The 16,099-nt window shown below is 58.6% G+C and overlaps 1 protein-coding gene across 1 annotated transcript in view; it reads left to right on the forward strand.

Annotated features, from left to right (window-relative positions):
- The first annotated feature begins 3,283 nt into the window (after positions 1-3,283).
- The window catches only part of LOC111157588 (NFAT activating protein with ITAM motif 1), a 34,771-nt gene continuing 21,955 nt past the window's right edge, over positions 3,284-16,099 (forward strand). The window contains exon 1 of the mRNA XM_022519128.1: positions 3,284-3,417. Coding sequence (XP_022374836.1) covers positions 3,318-3,417 — 100 coding nt within the window. The 5' untranslated portion in view covers positions 3,284-3,317. The remainder of the gene's footprint in view (positions 3,418-16,099) is intronic.

Genomic DNA, 16,099 nt, shown 5'->3' on the forward strand with positions numbered 1-16,099 from the left:
TCCTCCCTTCACCCTGAGTAAATGCCTTCTTCCTGTGCTCCACTTTTTTTTTTTTTTTAAGATTTTATTTATTTATTTGACAGATAGATCACAAGTAGCCAGAGAGGTAGGCAGGGGTGGGGGCAGGTTCCCTGCTGAGCAGAGAGCTCGATTCGGGGCTCAATCCCAAGACCCTGGGATCATGACCCCAGCCGAAGGCAGAGGTTTTAACCCACTGAGCCACCCAGGTGCCCCTCTGTGCTCCACTCTTGACTCTGTCCACACTGCTGCTATTAAGGCAGGCTGGAAGAGTGGATGGGACCCCAGAGCCTGTGGTTATCCTCAGTCACTTCCTCTGGACACACTTCTTAGCTTTGTGACTATAGGCAAAATTTATTTTTTTTATTTTTAAAAAGCTTATTTATTTGAAAGAGAGAGAGCATACGTGGGAGGGACAGGGGGAAAGAGAGAGAGTCTTCAGCAGGCTTGGTGCCCAGCACGGAGCTTGACACGGGGCTTGATCTCACGACCCTGAGATCATGACTTGAGCTGAAACCAAGAGTCAGAAGCTTAACTGACTGAGCCACCCAGGTGTCCCATGTAAATCTTATTTTAACCTTCCTGTGCCTCGGTGTCCTCATCTGTAAAATGGAATTGGTTTTGTACCTACCTTTGGGATTGCAGTGAGGATTAAACTGATTTGTAGATTCAGAGTGTCTTGGCGTTTAGTAACCGCTCAGAACTATGTTACTGCCTGGTTGTGCTGGGATGGTTGCTCCTCACCCACATGTGGGGCCCTCGAAGCTTGGGTCTCTCACTTCTGCATCCTCCCGCTGATGCCAATGCCCACGGCGGGAGGCGCTCAGCCAAATGTGAGGGGACAGATGGATGGACGCTCAGACCGGTGCCTGGACAAGCAGGAGTACTGAAGTGTGCTGTCCCTTAGGGTCCTTACCCGCAAACTCAGCTGTGGAGACCTGGCCCACGGCTACCCGCTGGGGGTGCCCCCAGAACCCACGTCCTCTGCCCCTCCCGTCCCTGCTTACCCGAAAGCCCCACCAGGAGCGCAGGGGAGGAAAAGCCATCACATCCAAGTCCAGCAGCTTCTCTGCTCGGGGACCACGGCGGGAAGAACAGGTGGAAAGTGTTCATGAAAATGAGGTTTCTCGATGTGCTATGGTTTCATTTCCATCACTTGGCTCTTGAAGGCCTGACAGGCAAGCCCGGCACCCCCCCACCCCTGGCTCCCTGCCCAAGGCGCATCCCTGCCTCTCGCTGGGGACAGTCATCCCACGGTAGCCTGTTGGGATCCTGCCCTGTGCCAGGCTCCTCAGTAGGCACCACCTTTACAGCAAGCCTGGGAGTAAGGCACTTGACCTCACCTTCTGCTCATCCAGCCAGCCAGCCATTCACACACCGATATTTACTGAGTACATACTAGGTGCCTGCACTGGGCAGAGTCCCAGGGGTGTCAGAGGCAAAGGGGACAGAGGTGTCCCCAGACGGGCCAGAGATCATACGCCAGACCCAACCCCTGAAGCTGCACAGCATCCAGGGCTCCAGAGTGCAGATCGTGGGCTGCCCTGGGGTGCAGATCGTAGGCTGCCCTGGGGTGCAGATCGTGGGCTGCCCTGGGGTGCAGATCGTGGGCTGCCCTGGGGTGCAGATCTGGGCTGCCCTGGGGAGCATATTGTGGGCTACCCTGGAGTGCATATCATGGGCTGCCCTCTTTAGGGGCTGAGGGCTTTGTGTGCGGAGGGGGAAGAGTGGCACCTGCGTGGCCAGGAGCGAGGACAGAGCCCGTGTCTGAGTTCCGAGGAGTCTTGGTGCTCAGCCTCAGTGCCAAGCCACAAAGAGACTCTTAGAGACACAGACCGATGCCTTCAGAACGCTCCCTCCGCACACAGAGGCATTAACGTGACGTCTATCACCATGGCATCGAGGTGCTTAGACAACCCGATCCCCCCGGAGGTTGGAAACAGCGTGAAGCAGATTATCTGTGTCTCAGTGTGACATATGCGATCGTGTATCACTGACGGATCAACAGTCAGTAGCGCTGGGGTCCCTGCGGCCCCCCAGCCAGCGGGACCGGGCTGGCGTTCATGGGTCTTCCTCACCTGGTGGGCAGCCCTCCTCCTCCTTGCCACCCTCCTAGGGCTGCTGGGCTTGGGGAAACATCTCTGGCTTTCATGGTGCATGTGCAAAGCTTTTGGAAGGAGAACCAAAGCTGGACCCTGCCGCGCCCCCGCTGGGGATTGCCTGGGGCAGGCTTCGCACAGCTGGGCGTTGAATTCTGGCCCCACGGAACTGCCCTGATCTCCAGCAAGGTGCTCTGCCTCTAGGAGGCATCATTTTCTCTTCTGTAAAATTGGAAGAATCACGTTTGTCTTGAGGGTTAACAGGCACTCATGGGGAAAGGAGAAGCGCTCATGTGTGCAGAAGCTCGACCGAATTTCTCCCAGCCTCCACTGCCTCGCGCTGGGTCCTCCCCTCCAGCCCCAGACCCCCCTGCCTTCTGCCTCCCAGAGCCTGCAGGCAAACATCGACCCCCTACCTCCCCCGGCTCAGGCCCAGGGCTGGGCTCCAAAAGGCCAAGGGCAAAACTGGAGGCTGCTGGGGAAGGGGGCGTCAGGCAGCCAATAATTAAGATGCCTGCTGGTGGGAGAGGGGTGAGCTCAGGCCGAGGGAAGCTTGGGGGCCGGGGGAAGAACATTGCCGGGGAGTCAGAGAGGAGGCCACCACTGGGCCTCTGTGCTGTGTCTGTGGTGGCCCTCACCGCGCTGATGACCGTCAGCTGGCCTCCTGGCACCAGTCAGGGCTGCGAACATGGGCTCCTGCCCTCACCCTAGCTGCCTGCCCCTTCTCCATCACGCCCCCAGCCGATACCCCAACTCCCACCGCCCCCCCGAAACCCTGCGCTGGGATGAGCACACAAATCCACAGGCCCCTGGACAATTTCTGGCAGGAAGTCTGTGAACACAGTTTTAAAAGTTTCAGCTGTGGCAGCTAAATCAAGCCCCACAGTTCCTCGTGGCAGTCCTGCATCCCCTCTGTCGCCAAGTGTCTACCGATGGGCCACCGGCTTGAAGGGGACCGAGGAGGGGAGCAACTCCCCAAGGCAGAGGGGCGCATGCACCAGATTCCTCGCCCCAGAACCGTACCCACTCCTTGCTCGGAAAGTCCGAGTTATGAAGGGGATCCAACCCAGTGAGGCCCCGAGGAAGCAGAAGCTTGGCTAAGGAGGAGCTTTGTGGGGACTCAAAGGGGAACTGTGGGGCTGGCAGGCCATCCCCTCAGTGAACTTGAGACGAAAGAGGAAGACTGAGCAGGAGGCCCCGATGGAGCGCCGGCCTCTGTGGCGGCGGGCCCCGCTGGACCTGCTCTCGGGCCCCTGGCTCCTGGCCTTGCTCCTGTTTCCCTGGACCCTGCGGCTCACAGGTACGCTGCCTGCCTCCTTCCCACGAGCCCTCCGGCCGGCACATCACAGCCGCTTTCATCTGCCCGAGCGGCTAATTCCTGGGGACCTGTCTCGGGAGATTTGCTGGTTGCGTTTGAACGTTGTAGACTTCACAGGGAAAGCCTTCGGGGATCCGGGAGATGGTTCGCTAATGCCTCACCAAAGTGGCTTTTAAAGGGGTGCGGGCAGCAACCCCACCCCGCCGAGTGAGCAGCCTTCCTCCCACAGCCTGACCCCTGGCCCTCAGACAGGGTGGGTGGGCGTTGCTTCGGCCAAGGGTGTCAGCGCAGGTGTGGGGTCGGTGGGGAGGGACAGCTTTCCCCCATGGAATCTTAATCTGCCAAGAGGCAGGGCCAGCCTCGGCCTCGCTCCCTGTGTTATCCCGGGAGACCAGGAACACTGTGCCCGGGGACACCAAATGGTCACTCTTGCCAGAAAGGGGAGCACCCCCCACTTCCTGACCTACAGCCAGGGGCCGCCTCATGTTCTTTCGCAACATGAGCTGATGCCATTCCTGGGGCCAAAGCCGTGCCCCCTTTCCTGGTCCCAGGTCCCCTCAGAAAGGGGGCGGCCTGGATCCAAGCCAGGCCCTGGGGTGCATGGCCTTGGAGCACCTTTATCCAGACGAGGACTGTCTCTCCGGGGCTGCCCAAGCTGGGGTCCCTCCGGCTCAGTCTCTCCCAGGGCAGCCCCGGCAAACTCTTGGATTCCCAGGGTCCCCCCACCCCACTGTGCAGCCTGGGTGCTTGGTTTCCTATATTCACCCAGACTTTTATGAGGCTTCCGGGAGCTGCCTCCAACTTCTGCTTCATGCTCTGCCTTTCATTTATGCCATAAACGACAATAGCTCTTCTTACTGTCATGAATTAGCCGCTTTGAGCACTTGCTCTGGGCTATACTCTCACGGTCAGCCCCCCTCCAGCCACCCTTGGGGTACTGTCACGGCCGGCACCGCTTAAGGACGGGGAAACAGAGCCCCAGGGAGGCCAGGTAGCTTGCCCAAGACCTAGAGGGTGAGTGGAGGTCAGGTTTAGACCCAAGTCAGCCTGATCCCTAAGCCAGGACCCTTGGGTCTCCTCTCAGCCTTTCTTCTTTCTTATAAGATTTTATTTATTTTTGAGAGAGAGATAGCAAGTGCACGCATGAGCGGGGGAGGGGCAGAGGGAGAAGCAGTCTCCCTGCTGAGCAGGGAGGCAGAGGCAGGACTCGATCCCAGGACCCAGAGATCATGACCTGAGCCGAAGGCAGAGGCTTAACCCACTGAGCCACCCAGGCCCCCACTTCTTAGCTCTCTCTGTAAAGAACATTCCTCATAGAAAAATGTCACTGTCCTCCCCCCAGGAGGCAAGAGCTGACTGGGTACCTACAGCAGGCTTCCTGGGCTGGGCCCCTTGTGACATCATGTCCTTTCTCCTCGCACACCTTGCAGTCCCTCCTGCATCCTCCCCCCACCCCCTCCAGGTGGCTGGTTCAGATATGGCCCCAAGGAAATGCAGCTTGTTGGTGACAATGCGTCAACTCGGTCATGTCTAACTGAATTTCCCTCGAATTCCCACCATTTCTCCTTGTGCGGGCCTCCTCCCCAGAAGGCACCCAGCACACCTGGGTAACAGTGGGTGACACTTTGCGGGATGCCACGGTGAGAAGCACTTTTGTAACTGTCTGAACTGTAAACAGGCAGCAGATTTTTTTTCTCAGGATTGCAGCAAAGTTTGTACAAAAGAGAAACTCTGCTCTTTCACAAGGGGTGACAAAGCCTTGTGGTCCCCTAGAATGTCTCAGAGCAGCAGACAGCAACGTCACTCCTTGTCCTGCCCTGCGGGTGCCTGGCTCACTCTCTCCATCTGTCCCCTAAGCCTAGGGACAGCGGGCCCCTTCCCTGAGCCGCGGGGTGGTGCAGGATTGAGGACATACACCAGGGCGTTCAGGCTGACTTTCCATCTGAGCTCTGTGATTCACCCCAAGTCCCCGGGCAGGTTCCTAATGTCTCTATGCCTCGATTGCCTCATCTGTTAAATGGGTACAATAGCAGTTCCTGCCTGGCGTTAGGCCCCGAGACGGAGTGGTTGGGGCTCAGAGAACGTCAGCCACCTGCCGGTCTAGCAGAGCCAATGGAAATCCAAGAGTCAGTTGGCCAGTTGGGTATCTTAGCGAGCCCACGGGCTCCTTTGGCTCTCTCTGACCTTGCTGGTGGCCTCTGGCTCATTATGCGTTGGTGTCTCAGGACCTCCCTTGCTCCCAGCCCTCCTCCTCCTGTCGTGAGCTGGGACTCGAGCCTGAGTCCTACCCTCCTCCCGTCTTTTGAGCTCTCTGCAAATTCTACTTTTCTCAAAGGGTCTGGCAGCCACTTGTGGGCTCATGGACAGCTGCTCTCCCCCGGGGCTGAGTCATGCGAACCTGAGATTCGGCTCTCCTGGGAACAGCTGCACATCCGCTCCCCACTTCCAGCAGCCTTCAGTCACCTGTGAGGGCTCTGGGGCCAGGCAGAGCCCAGGTTCAAGTCCTACCTTCTTCCGCGGACTGCTGCATGACCTTGGAGAAGTTACTTAACCTTTCTGAGCCTCTGTGCTCCCAACAAATGTCAGTCCCCTCTCTCTTCTCGGCCTTTTCAGAACTCTGGGCTGTATTTATTTCTCCAGTGCCCATGAGGAGGACCCGTTCTGGGCACTGGCTGGTTGGGGGGGGGACTAGAGGTGAACCATCCCTACTGTCAGCCTGATGGAAACGCCGAGGCTTGCCCAGAGAACATGACAGAACATGACCCAAGGAGAGAGTTGCCGATGCAGGTTTCTCCCCTCCCCCCTTGCTCTGGACTCAGGTGTCACTGCTCCTTTGTTGTCCAAAAGATGTTCAGGAGCCTCCCGCCTTCTTTCCTGCAGCTCCGAGCCTCTGTCAGGATTGGCCTCTGCTTTTCATCTTTGTCTAATCCCAATACAGAGCTCCGGAGGCAGGCAGAGAGAAGCACCTCGCCGCTGGAGGTGGGGCAGGGGGAGTGTTGGCGGGGGCAAGGGAGCCGAGAGGGGGAGGAGGCCGAGCAGGTGGGTGGGTGGCACGCACAGCGGGAATAAAGACTGGGAGGCCAGAAGGCAGAGCTAGGGCGGGGATGGGGAGAGGTTCAGTCTGACTGGAGAGGGGGGGTCTCTCGGTGGAGCAGTGGGATAGGAATCCCACTGGGCTGTGTTCCAGGTAGACCGTAAACGCCTCTCAGGTCGGGGTTCAGATGCTCTTCTAGTTGGCCCTATTATCATCGCTTTCTCTTTTTAAGTTGTGAGCTCTAATACCTGTGCAGAGCAGCACAATAAACATCATAAAACAAAGTCCCGTGGGGCCAGCTTCTGCAGCCCCTGGTCCCCCCCGGCCACCACCTAGACACCCCTCTCTCCCATCCTGACTCTCGGGGCAATTGCTTCCCAGCATCTCTTTATAGTTTTAATTCTCAGTGTGTGTCCCTGAATGATACAGATTCATGTTCCCTGTCCTTGAACTTTGTATAATCACAGTGAGGCTGTGTATTCTCTCACGACCTGCTCCTTTCACTCCGTTGTGTTCTGCAAGATCTGTCCAGCTGCCAGTGTGGCTACAGTCTGTGCGTTTTCATCGCTAAAGAGCAGGGGTCGTAAACAGCGGCCCCAGGGCAGGGGTGGCGGAGTCGGGGGAAGGCTCAATCCGGCCCCGCCGCCTTTCGGTAAGGCCTGCGAGGTAGGAGTGGTTTTTCTCCCGTGTTTTTAATGGTTGGAAGAAAATCAAGAGAATATTTCACGGTACATGACAATGATACAACATTCACATCTCGGCCCCCACGAATAAAGTTTTATTGGAACACGGCCACGCTCATTCATTCGTGGGCGATCTAGGAGGCTGTCACCCTCCATTGGCAGAGCTGAGCGTTGGGACAGAGACCCCATGGCCCCCAAAGCGGAAAATATTCACCCTCCGGCCCTTCACAGAGCGTGTTGGTCAAGTCCCGCCGCGGAGTGTCCCACTGAAGGAATATATTGCAATTTCTTTCCTGTGATGTACGTTTCAGGCCTTGCCCTCGGTGGCCGTGAGCACTCCGGTGTGGCCTCCAGGCCCACGGGTGTTCGGGGCCTCTGGGAGCACGTATTTCCGTGGAGGCTGCTTCTTCCCCAGCTGTCTGCCTCCCTTAGGGGAACTGTGAGCTTCAGGGGGCAGGAAACGCGTGCACTTTCTTGGTTCGAATCCTCGACACCTAGCACAGAGCCTGGCACCCAAAGGACGCCCGGCAGACTCCAAAGATAGTGGCCGGGATTGAGCTCCTCAGCCCAGGAGGAGTTCCAGGAGGGCGGGGTGGAGATGTGACGCCGCAGGGAGAGGCACGAGGGTCCAGGCCTACGAGGTGGGTCCGCCTGGTAGGGCGGGGGCCTGGCCTCAGGATCTTCTCGGCACAGGCAGAGCAGCGAGACCCTCGTGTCTTGGGGACGAGAGTATGGATACGGGAATGCCGCGTCCCCATGGGCCCTGACACAGGAGAGCGGACCCTCGTTGTGGATCTAGGGGCCGCGGTCAGAGGACTGGCCTAGGGCACTGGGGTGGGGTCTGGAAACCGAGGAAGGGAAGGGGGGGGACCTGAGGCTGGAGAGGGGGAGGGGAAGAGATTGGGTGTGAAGTTGGCAGGAGGAGCTCCTGGTCCCCTGGGGAGGACAGTGTGGCCGGCCTGGGATGAGCTTTGGGAGACGTGGCCGAGTCACCCCAGCACTCCACCCCCACTTCCCTGTTGGGGTCCTGGGCGCCCTCTGATGCAGGCCCCTTGCCAACGGGAACAAGAAGGCATATCCAGGACCACTGGTGGCCCTGGGACCTGGCCCGTGGGACCCCTCAGGGAGGGCCTCAACTATGGGATTGGGGTGCCTGTAAGGGAAGGTGTGGTGAAGCCTGGTTGTTTCCGCTCCCCTCACCACCCCCCCAGGACTGCATGGACTGTGGGGGAAGAAGGTGAGGTCAGCAGCCAGATCCGTGCTCGCTGGCGGTGGGCTGGGGGAGGGGGGCCGCGCGAGCACAACCCCGGGCAAGGCAAGCCAGCTTCTCAGTCAGCAGAGGCCCTCCCAGCAGCGCAGGCCATATTTCTGAAGGCCACTTGGCGACCTATAGCAAAAATTAAAAATTTAAAAGGATCCCCACCCTTTGAAGATTTATGTATTTCTGAGAGAGAGAGAGAGAGAGAGAGTGCACCCTCCAGCAGGGGAAGAGGCAGAGAGAGAGAGGGAGAGAGAGAATCTCAAGCAGACTCCCCAACCTGGGGGCTCGCTGTCACCATCCTGAGATCATGACCTGAGCCAAAATCAAGAGTCGGATGCTGAACCACCTGAGCCACCCGGTGCCCCCTGGGTACATCTCCTTTGAACCACTAACTCCCCTTTTCGAGACCAGACAGCCTTTATATACAAGCCCGATCCCTCAAGGGTCCGTGGAGCACAGCCGCAGACCCCCAGGGCCACCAGCTGTCCCCTCACCGCAGTGGGTTTAGACAAGGCCCTCCCCCACCCCCTGGCCCTGAGCTACCCTTGGCTCTTGGCTCCTGCCTCCCAAACCCACCTTCCAGCCCTGCTGGTTGACTGCTTGCCCTGAAGCCTTTGCTCCCGATGCCCCCTTTTCCTGGAAGGGGTCTTTGCACTTGCCCACCTGGTGACTCCAACCTGTTGCTCAAGGTCAAACTTGGCGACCTTCTCTGTGGTGCCCACTCTGGTCCACTCTCCCATGCCCCCCCACAAACCCAATGGCCAGCCCTGCCCCACCAAGGTGTTCCCCTGTGGTTCTGCTCAGGAACTCAGAGGAATGAAGGGCATGACAGAGCTCCCCTGGGCAGCCGGGGGTCCCGACAGCACCAGGGAACAGGTCCCCAACCTTCAGAGGTGGGCTCTGTGCGAAAAGCCAGAGAAAGGGCCAGGAGAGAGGGTGCTGGCTGGGGAGCTCTGGTGGGAGGAGGAAAGGTCAACGAGGAAGACATTTGCAAGTGAGGGTCAAGGCCAGAAGCAGTGGGAACCACAGCCTTGGCTCTAAGATCTTGGCTGACCTCCGCTTGCCATGGGAGGGGAGGAGGCTGACAGGAGGCCGGGACAGGGCAGAGCAGAGGCTGAGGAAGGAGAGGCCGAGGAGGATGGAGGACAGTGAGTGATTTTGCGCCCAGAGGGCACCAGATCTTTGGGGAGATAGAGATTTAAGAGAAGTCAGGATAAAAGTGATCTGGCGAAGGCGTCTATAGGAAGGAGTTAGTGTGTTGACAGCCAGAAGCATTTATATTTTAGAAGGAGGCTGGAGGGGGAGGAGTCCCAAGCCGTCAGAATGAATCACTAATGTGAGGGTTTTAGGCAGCTGGAGAAGATGGGAACTCTGTAGTGTTTCTCTTGTTATCTTTCTTTCTTTCTTTTTTTAGATCAGGGAGGGACAGAGGGAGAGGGAGAGAATCTTAAGCAGGCTCCATGCCCCACGAGGAGCCCGACACGGGGCTTAATCTCACAGCCCTGAGATCATGACCAGAGCCGAAATCAAGAGTTGGACCCTTAACCGGCTGAGCCACCCAGACGCCCCTCTCTTGTTGTCTTTCTAGCACAGAATGGGATCCTGTCAATCCCCAATCTAGAAGCCCTCAGAAGCTCCCCCTGGGTTTCCAGGACAACACTTGGCCTGCACTGTCTCCCTCCCACCTCCCTGAGTGCCCCCCCCAACACTTATGCCTCCACAACTCCTTTTGAGTTCCCCAGCTACCAATGATGACTTCTAGAAGCTTCATCCAAGAGCTTTTTGTGCTTAACCCGCCCCTCTCTGCTCCCCTCCCCAACCTGGCTGCCTCCCATTCTTCCTTCAAAGCCCAGCCTGGCAACGTGATCGGATGTCCACAGCTGTGACAGGGTATGTCAGAACTATGGGCAAGTTCAATGTTCTTGATCCTTCGCTGTGGTGTCTAGAACTCCTATAGCGCGCACGTTTCCTTTTTGTAAGGGGGGAAGGGGCTGAAGAATTATAATTTAAAAAAACAAAGACCCAGTCCCAGAGTTGCCCCTCCTGGATTCCTCTACTCCTCCCAGCAGGGCTGGGTCCCCTGCTCTGGGTTTCTGCAGGCTCTGGGTCTTCCCTTTATCTCCCCACGTTCCAGCTTCATCAGCAAGCTCTGCCCAGTAGCAGGGCCCAGCCCGCTCTGGCAGGACTTTGGGTGGGTGCCCCCTGCAAGGGGGTGTCCTGGTGGGGTCTCCCCCCTCGCTCCATTTTGTCCTACACCCATCCAGGGACAAGAACCAGAACCCCCATTCTCCCTCTTTGGTCCTATCTCCATCTCCACCCCAACCCGACGTCCTTCTTTGAGGGCAGAGGTGGGTATGAAGGGAGAAACTGAGTCTCCAGCTGTCCTAGGCAGCACCCTCAAAGTTGGAGAAACTTGCTTTTTCAACCTGAAGGAGAGGTGATTGTTATACAAATGCCGATGAGTACCCACAAGGCCTCTGCGTTTCTGGGACCAGACAGTCGACCTTCTGCACTCAGTTTGTGTCCCTGCGTGGCCACGGTGCTCCCGGGGTCTAGAGTCTGGAGGCTTTAGAACAGAACGCAGGCAGGGCGGAGGAAATGGCCCCCGAGGCCAGCCACGTCCGTCTGTATCTTTGTAATTCGGAGGTGTTGAAAGATGTGACAGCCGGTCTGATGGCAGTGTTCCGAGGGCACCAGCGCTAAAAGCTTCAGAGTACACACTCTCTGTTCAAAGGTTGCCTTCCAAGGCCTGCTACACACTTCTCCCTAATCAGCCACTTGGCCACGCGCCGTTGTTTGATGCGCGGGTCCTGAAGGACTCCCCCCGTTTTTCGGTGGTGTCCTGGGATTCGTGCTCAGGCAAATGGCCGGAGCCCTGTGATAAAGCCAGCAGCCCCACGTCTGTGGCTTCCCAGCAGCCCTTCACATGGGCCTTAAAGGAAAAAAAAAAAATGGCATGGCTCTGAGAGACGCCAGAATTAAATTAGAGGGTGAAACTCCATGCCTAAAATAAAGACCGTGGGAACTGCTTTCTTCTGTAGCTGGAGAATCAAAGTACTTTCCTTTAAAATCGACTGAAGTGGGGATGGATACCTTTGAGCAGCACATCTGGACTCTCACCCCCTTGGCTGCTGAGGCTGGGGGCCACAGAAGGGATCGAGTTCCAGGCAGAGTGGACAGCTGGGGCAAGGTCTGGGCCAGGTGGGTCAGAGGGGCTGCGAGGAGGCCAGGGCAGCTGGGGAGAGTGGGGAGGGAGGGCCCGATGCCGGGCTGGGGGGATGTCATCGCTGCAGTGAAGGAGGGACGCTGGCTGGCCCTTTGGGCACTCGGTTGGCGCTGATACGGGACCGTCTGTACACGGTTTGTGGGACCACATGCTTCTGCTCTGGGAGCCGCAGATCTTGAGCTGGATGACAGTAGCTGTCCCTCTAGAGCGGCAGGGGCTGTTCTGGTGAGGACCTTTGTCCCCACATCCTGCCAGACGACAGGTCTATTAGATGACCCAAATCTAGAAAAATGGCCTCTGAATTTGTAGCTCCCTTTAAAGGGGTGCAGCTCGGGGTACCTGGGGGGCTCAGTCGTTAAGCGTCTGCCTTTGGCTCAGGTCATGATCCCAGGATCCTGGGATCCAGCCCCGCATCTGTCTCCCTGCTCAGCCCCTTGCCTGCTTCTCCCTCTCCCTCTCCCTGTGGCTCCCCTGCTTGTGCTCTCTGTCTCTCTCGGTCTAATAAATAAATGAAATCTTAAAAAAATAAAGGGGTGCAATCCTTTCATTTGAGAGATGTTTTCTTTGTCTTGCTCCCAGATTTTAAAACTGTGGCATAGGGCAGTGATGAAGAGTTTGGAGTTAAGGACCCAAAGGGACTCCGTTTACAATCCCATCCCCACCTCTGACTAGCTGTGCTTCTGGGCAAACCTCTTCCTCTCTCAGAGCCTCGCGTTTGTCCTCTGCAAAAGGGGAGTGTGCCCCCCGCCCCCTGCCCCACAGTAACGCGCTGTCATAACACAGCTTCACAGCGACGCCCGCCCAAGAGTCTGTGTGGGGCAGAGGGAGTCCTGCAGACGGAGAGGGTGACCCCCAATTCTGGGAGAGGAAGGGAACAGGACGGCCTTCTGAGCAAGTGGAACGGCCCGGCAGGCCTGGCGTCCGCGGGGGAGTGAATGGAGGGCAGCTCAGCTGGGCTGTGTAGGGCCCAGAATCGTGGACTGGATCCTCCAGCCCAACAATTTTTTTTTAAGGTGACCCAAAGCAAAGGGATGCATGTTAGAGCACGACCCTGTCTGAACCCAGTTGTGCGACTGTAACTGAAACCAAAAGTTCACGAAAAGCGCCGTCATTACGCACAAAATGCTGCAAGGTTCTATTTTTTTAAATTGCTTATCCTCACCATGTAAATTGATTTCAGACTCCTTCCTGGGTCTCCTCTGGGGTGGGGGGCACCGCAGCAGGGTCAGTCAGCAAGGTGGTCTGTGGTTCCCTGGGGAGCAGCTCCAGGCAGCTCTCTGCCTGGGGTGGGGGTGCGGGGTGGGGTGCTGGGAGGGGAATCCAGATTCCAGAGCAGGGCTGCAGTGCGGGGTGCCCTGTATAGGGGGTGAGGAGGGCAGATGGGGGGGGCATCCTTTCTACACCCAGCCAAGTTCTTTGATTGTGAATCCCTCCCCCCCAGGGACTTGGCATGGGGTCCCTGGGCCAGGGTAGGACTGGGGCCCCTCCCTACCGCTCTCAAGACCGTAGTGCAAGTGGCCACAGATTCAAAAAGTGGGCAGTAGACAAAATCTTTCCCAACAAGGGCAACAGATAAGGAGTAAGCAGGGAGAGCAGGAGGAGGCCGCTGCTGGGGGGAGGGTTCTCTCTGCTTGCTATGCTGGCCACCCCGCAGGGAAGCCTGACGCCCCAGGCTTGGGTCTGCACCCCAGGGAGTCCCCCATTCCCCCTTCCCCCGTGTCCGGCCCAGGGCCAAGGTAGACAGGCTGTCCTGTGGAGGCCACCCCAGGCCGCATGTGCCCTGCCCTGTGGGCCTGGTACTTTCTAGGCAGAAGGGCCAGTCTGGCGTTTGCTTTTCTAGATTCAGCGAGGACTTGGGACTCCTCTAACTTCCTTGCCCCTTTTTTGTCACTGGGGAAAGGCAGCCTGGCCCCTCCCTGGAACTGCCCTTTGCGTTCTCCCAGCTCCTCCCGCTCCCTTCTCTCCCTCTCCTACCCGTGCTGGAAAGAGCAGGTGCTGGGGCAGGTGGGAGATCCTGCCTCTCCACTCCCCGCCCCTCCTCAGGGCTGCCCCATCTCTGCCCGCCCTCCACACGGCCACCTCTAGGCTCTTCGCCCTCTCGGGCAGGAGGATCTGCAAGTTGAACGAATTCATCTCCCCGCAGAAAACAAGCCAGGCTCCTGGCAATGCTTTCCTCCCTGTGCCTGTCCTGGCCTAGGCTGTGCCAAGGACTCACCCGCCTCCCAGAGAATTATCCGAAGAGCAAGTTCCTGTTGCTTCTGTAGTCCTTTTGGGTCTTTTGTCTTGGGGACATGTCCGCTGGCACCTGGAGAGAAAGCCAAGCCAGGCTGGGCTCTCCCAGCCCCTGTGCCTTATGGTCACTCACGTCAGAACCAACTCCTGGTTCTTCATAGCGCCTGCCAGAGTGGAAGGCTGGATGTGGTACAGGCCGGAGGCGGGGTCTGGGACCTGTATGAGAATAAAGGGTCAGGGCCCTCTTCCCCTCTCCCCCTAGACCCCTTTCCCACATATCAGCTGGGTGGAGACGGGAGAGGGAGGGAGTGGGAAGAGGTGCTGTGGACAGCTGGCCCTGTCTCTGGGGCCTTGCAGGGTTTGCAGTGGACCCCCTCAGACACGCTCGTAGGTCACTGGGGTGTGCCAGACGGCCTCCCATGCCCCTCCCCGCCCCAGGAATCCAAGTCGCCGCCCACCCCCCCTCCTCAGTCCTCCTCTCTGGGCCATGTGCTCCTCTTCGAGGCCCACGGGCAGAATCTAAGAAGATCCCCAGGCCAGCTCACTCTGCTCTGGCCCACCTTGTTCCACAGGGTACAGGCGCCCTTGACCTGAACAAGGGACAAATCATACAGCCGCCACCAGGTGCAAGATGGACACCAGCCACTGCACCAGCCCTGTGCACTTGGGGGGGCAACCTGCAAGGTTTGCGAGGGTCCCACCAGAGCCCCTCTGGGTCTGGGGTGAGAAGCAGGTGTCTGAAGTGGGGGGAGGGGAGAGCCCTCCTTGCCAGCCCTGGTGTGGCCACTTTCCTGGTGGTTTTGGCCAGGTTCCCACCTCCCGACCCCCAGCAGGGAGGACTGGCCTCCTGCAGAGCCAAACGGAGAATGCAGCTAGAAGTCAGAGGGGTCCTGAGCTGAGTCTGGAGGTCTGGGTAGGAGTCCCAGCCGGAGGGGCGTGCAGAGGTAGCTGCAGCGTGGGAAGTGGCCCTTTGGGGGCGGTGGGGAGCATGGCCACGGCCTGCATGCAGCATGGCCTTGCTGGGCGGGCAAACCAGGTCTGTCTCAACCCTCTGGCCCCTTGTCCTTACCTGGGATGATGCCATGACCCCTTCCTCCGCCTGCCGCGCCTCTGCCCTGGCTGCCATGTGTCAGGGGAGCTTCGGGCCTGAATCAGAGCTCCTCCTTCTCACGACAGTACAGAGCGTTGTCATTAAACCACAACGGCAACCCCACTGGCGCGCCGGGTGACACCAAGGACCCGTGAGATCCTTCCCGCCCCGCTCAGTGGAGGAGAACCCTGGGTCCCAGCCCAGGGGCTTCTCCAGGTGCGACCTCTGTCATAGTCATGCAGGACAGCGAAGCCGGTCCCCCCAGTCCCCTGGACATCCAGCCCGGTCCCTGGAGCTGTCACTGCCTTTCGCTCTTTGGTGGAGGGGCGAACTCTTCAGTAACTCAGCACGAAGCTCAAAATAACCACGCGGTGGGAGCTCCGAGGGACTGGCTGGTTGAGAGGACCCCCTCTGTCTTGTCCCCAAGTCTTCCAGAGGCCCTGGCCTCACCTCCCCTGGGGACCCAGCGCCGGGCTCAGCGGAAGAGCCCAGAGACCAGTCCAGTCTGGCCTCATGCCAGCCCCACACCCCGGTGCCCCGGGGGCCCACACCTTGCCCTGCCCCCGCAAAGTACACCTGGCCGGCCCTCTGAGCCCTCTGAGTCACTCCAATGTGTGATCTTCTCCCGATGAACAGCCAGGCCGGCGTGATCTTGGCTGCTTCCTGCCGACCTCAGTTTAGAACTGTCTGTTCGGCTGCTGGAGAAGGAAGGGGCTAGGGGACGAGGCAAGCTGAAGCGGCGGGGGCTTGTGTGCTGACGTCTGGGGGTGCGAGGGGACCCCCGCTGCTCGGGCCCAGAGCCTGCGGGAGGGTGGGAGGCCCAGCCCGGCAGGTGCCAGTGTTTTCCTCGGAGCCTGTGATGAGGAGGGGTGTCCAGGTGTCCGGGAAGGAGGCTCGCACAGACACCTGCCTTTGTAACGGTCATCAGACATCCTGGTCGTGGCCCAAATGGCTCCCTCTGTGCTGCTGGAAAGCTGCTCTCGGGGCATTTTTTGTTACTGTCCATAGAAACTTGACAAATGCTTCTCCGAGCTCTGATTCAGGGCAAGGCTCTTCTCTCCTGATGGCTGGCATGGCTCCTCCTACAGGCTGGGGAGAACCCTGGCTCCCCTCCAGGGGTCCACTGCCGGGAAGCTCT

This window comes from Enhydra lutris, unplaced genomic scaffold, assembly GCF_002288905.1.
Source record: "Enhydra lutris kenyoni isolate GAN:26980312 unplaced genomic scaffold, ASM228890v2 scaffoldscaffold55, whole genome shotgun sequence".
Taxonomy (NCBI): domain Eukaryota; kingdom Metazoa; phylum Chordata; class Mammalia; order Carnivora; family Mustelidae; genus Enhydra; species Enhydra lutris.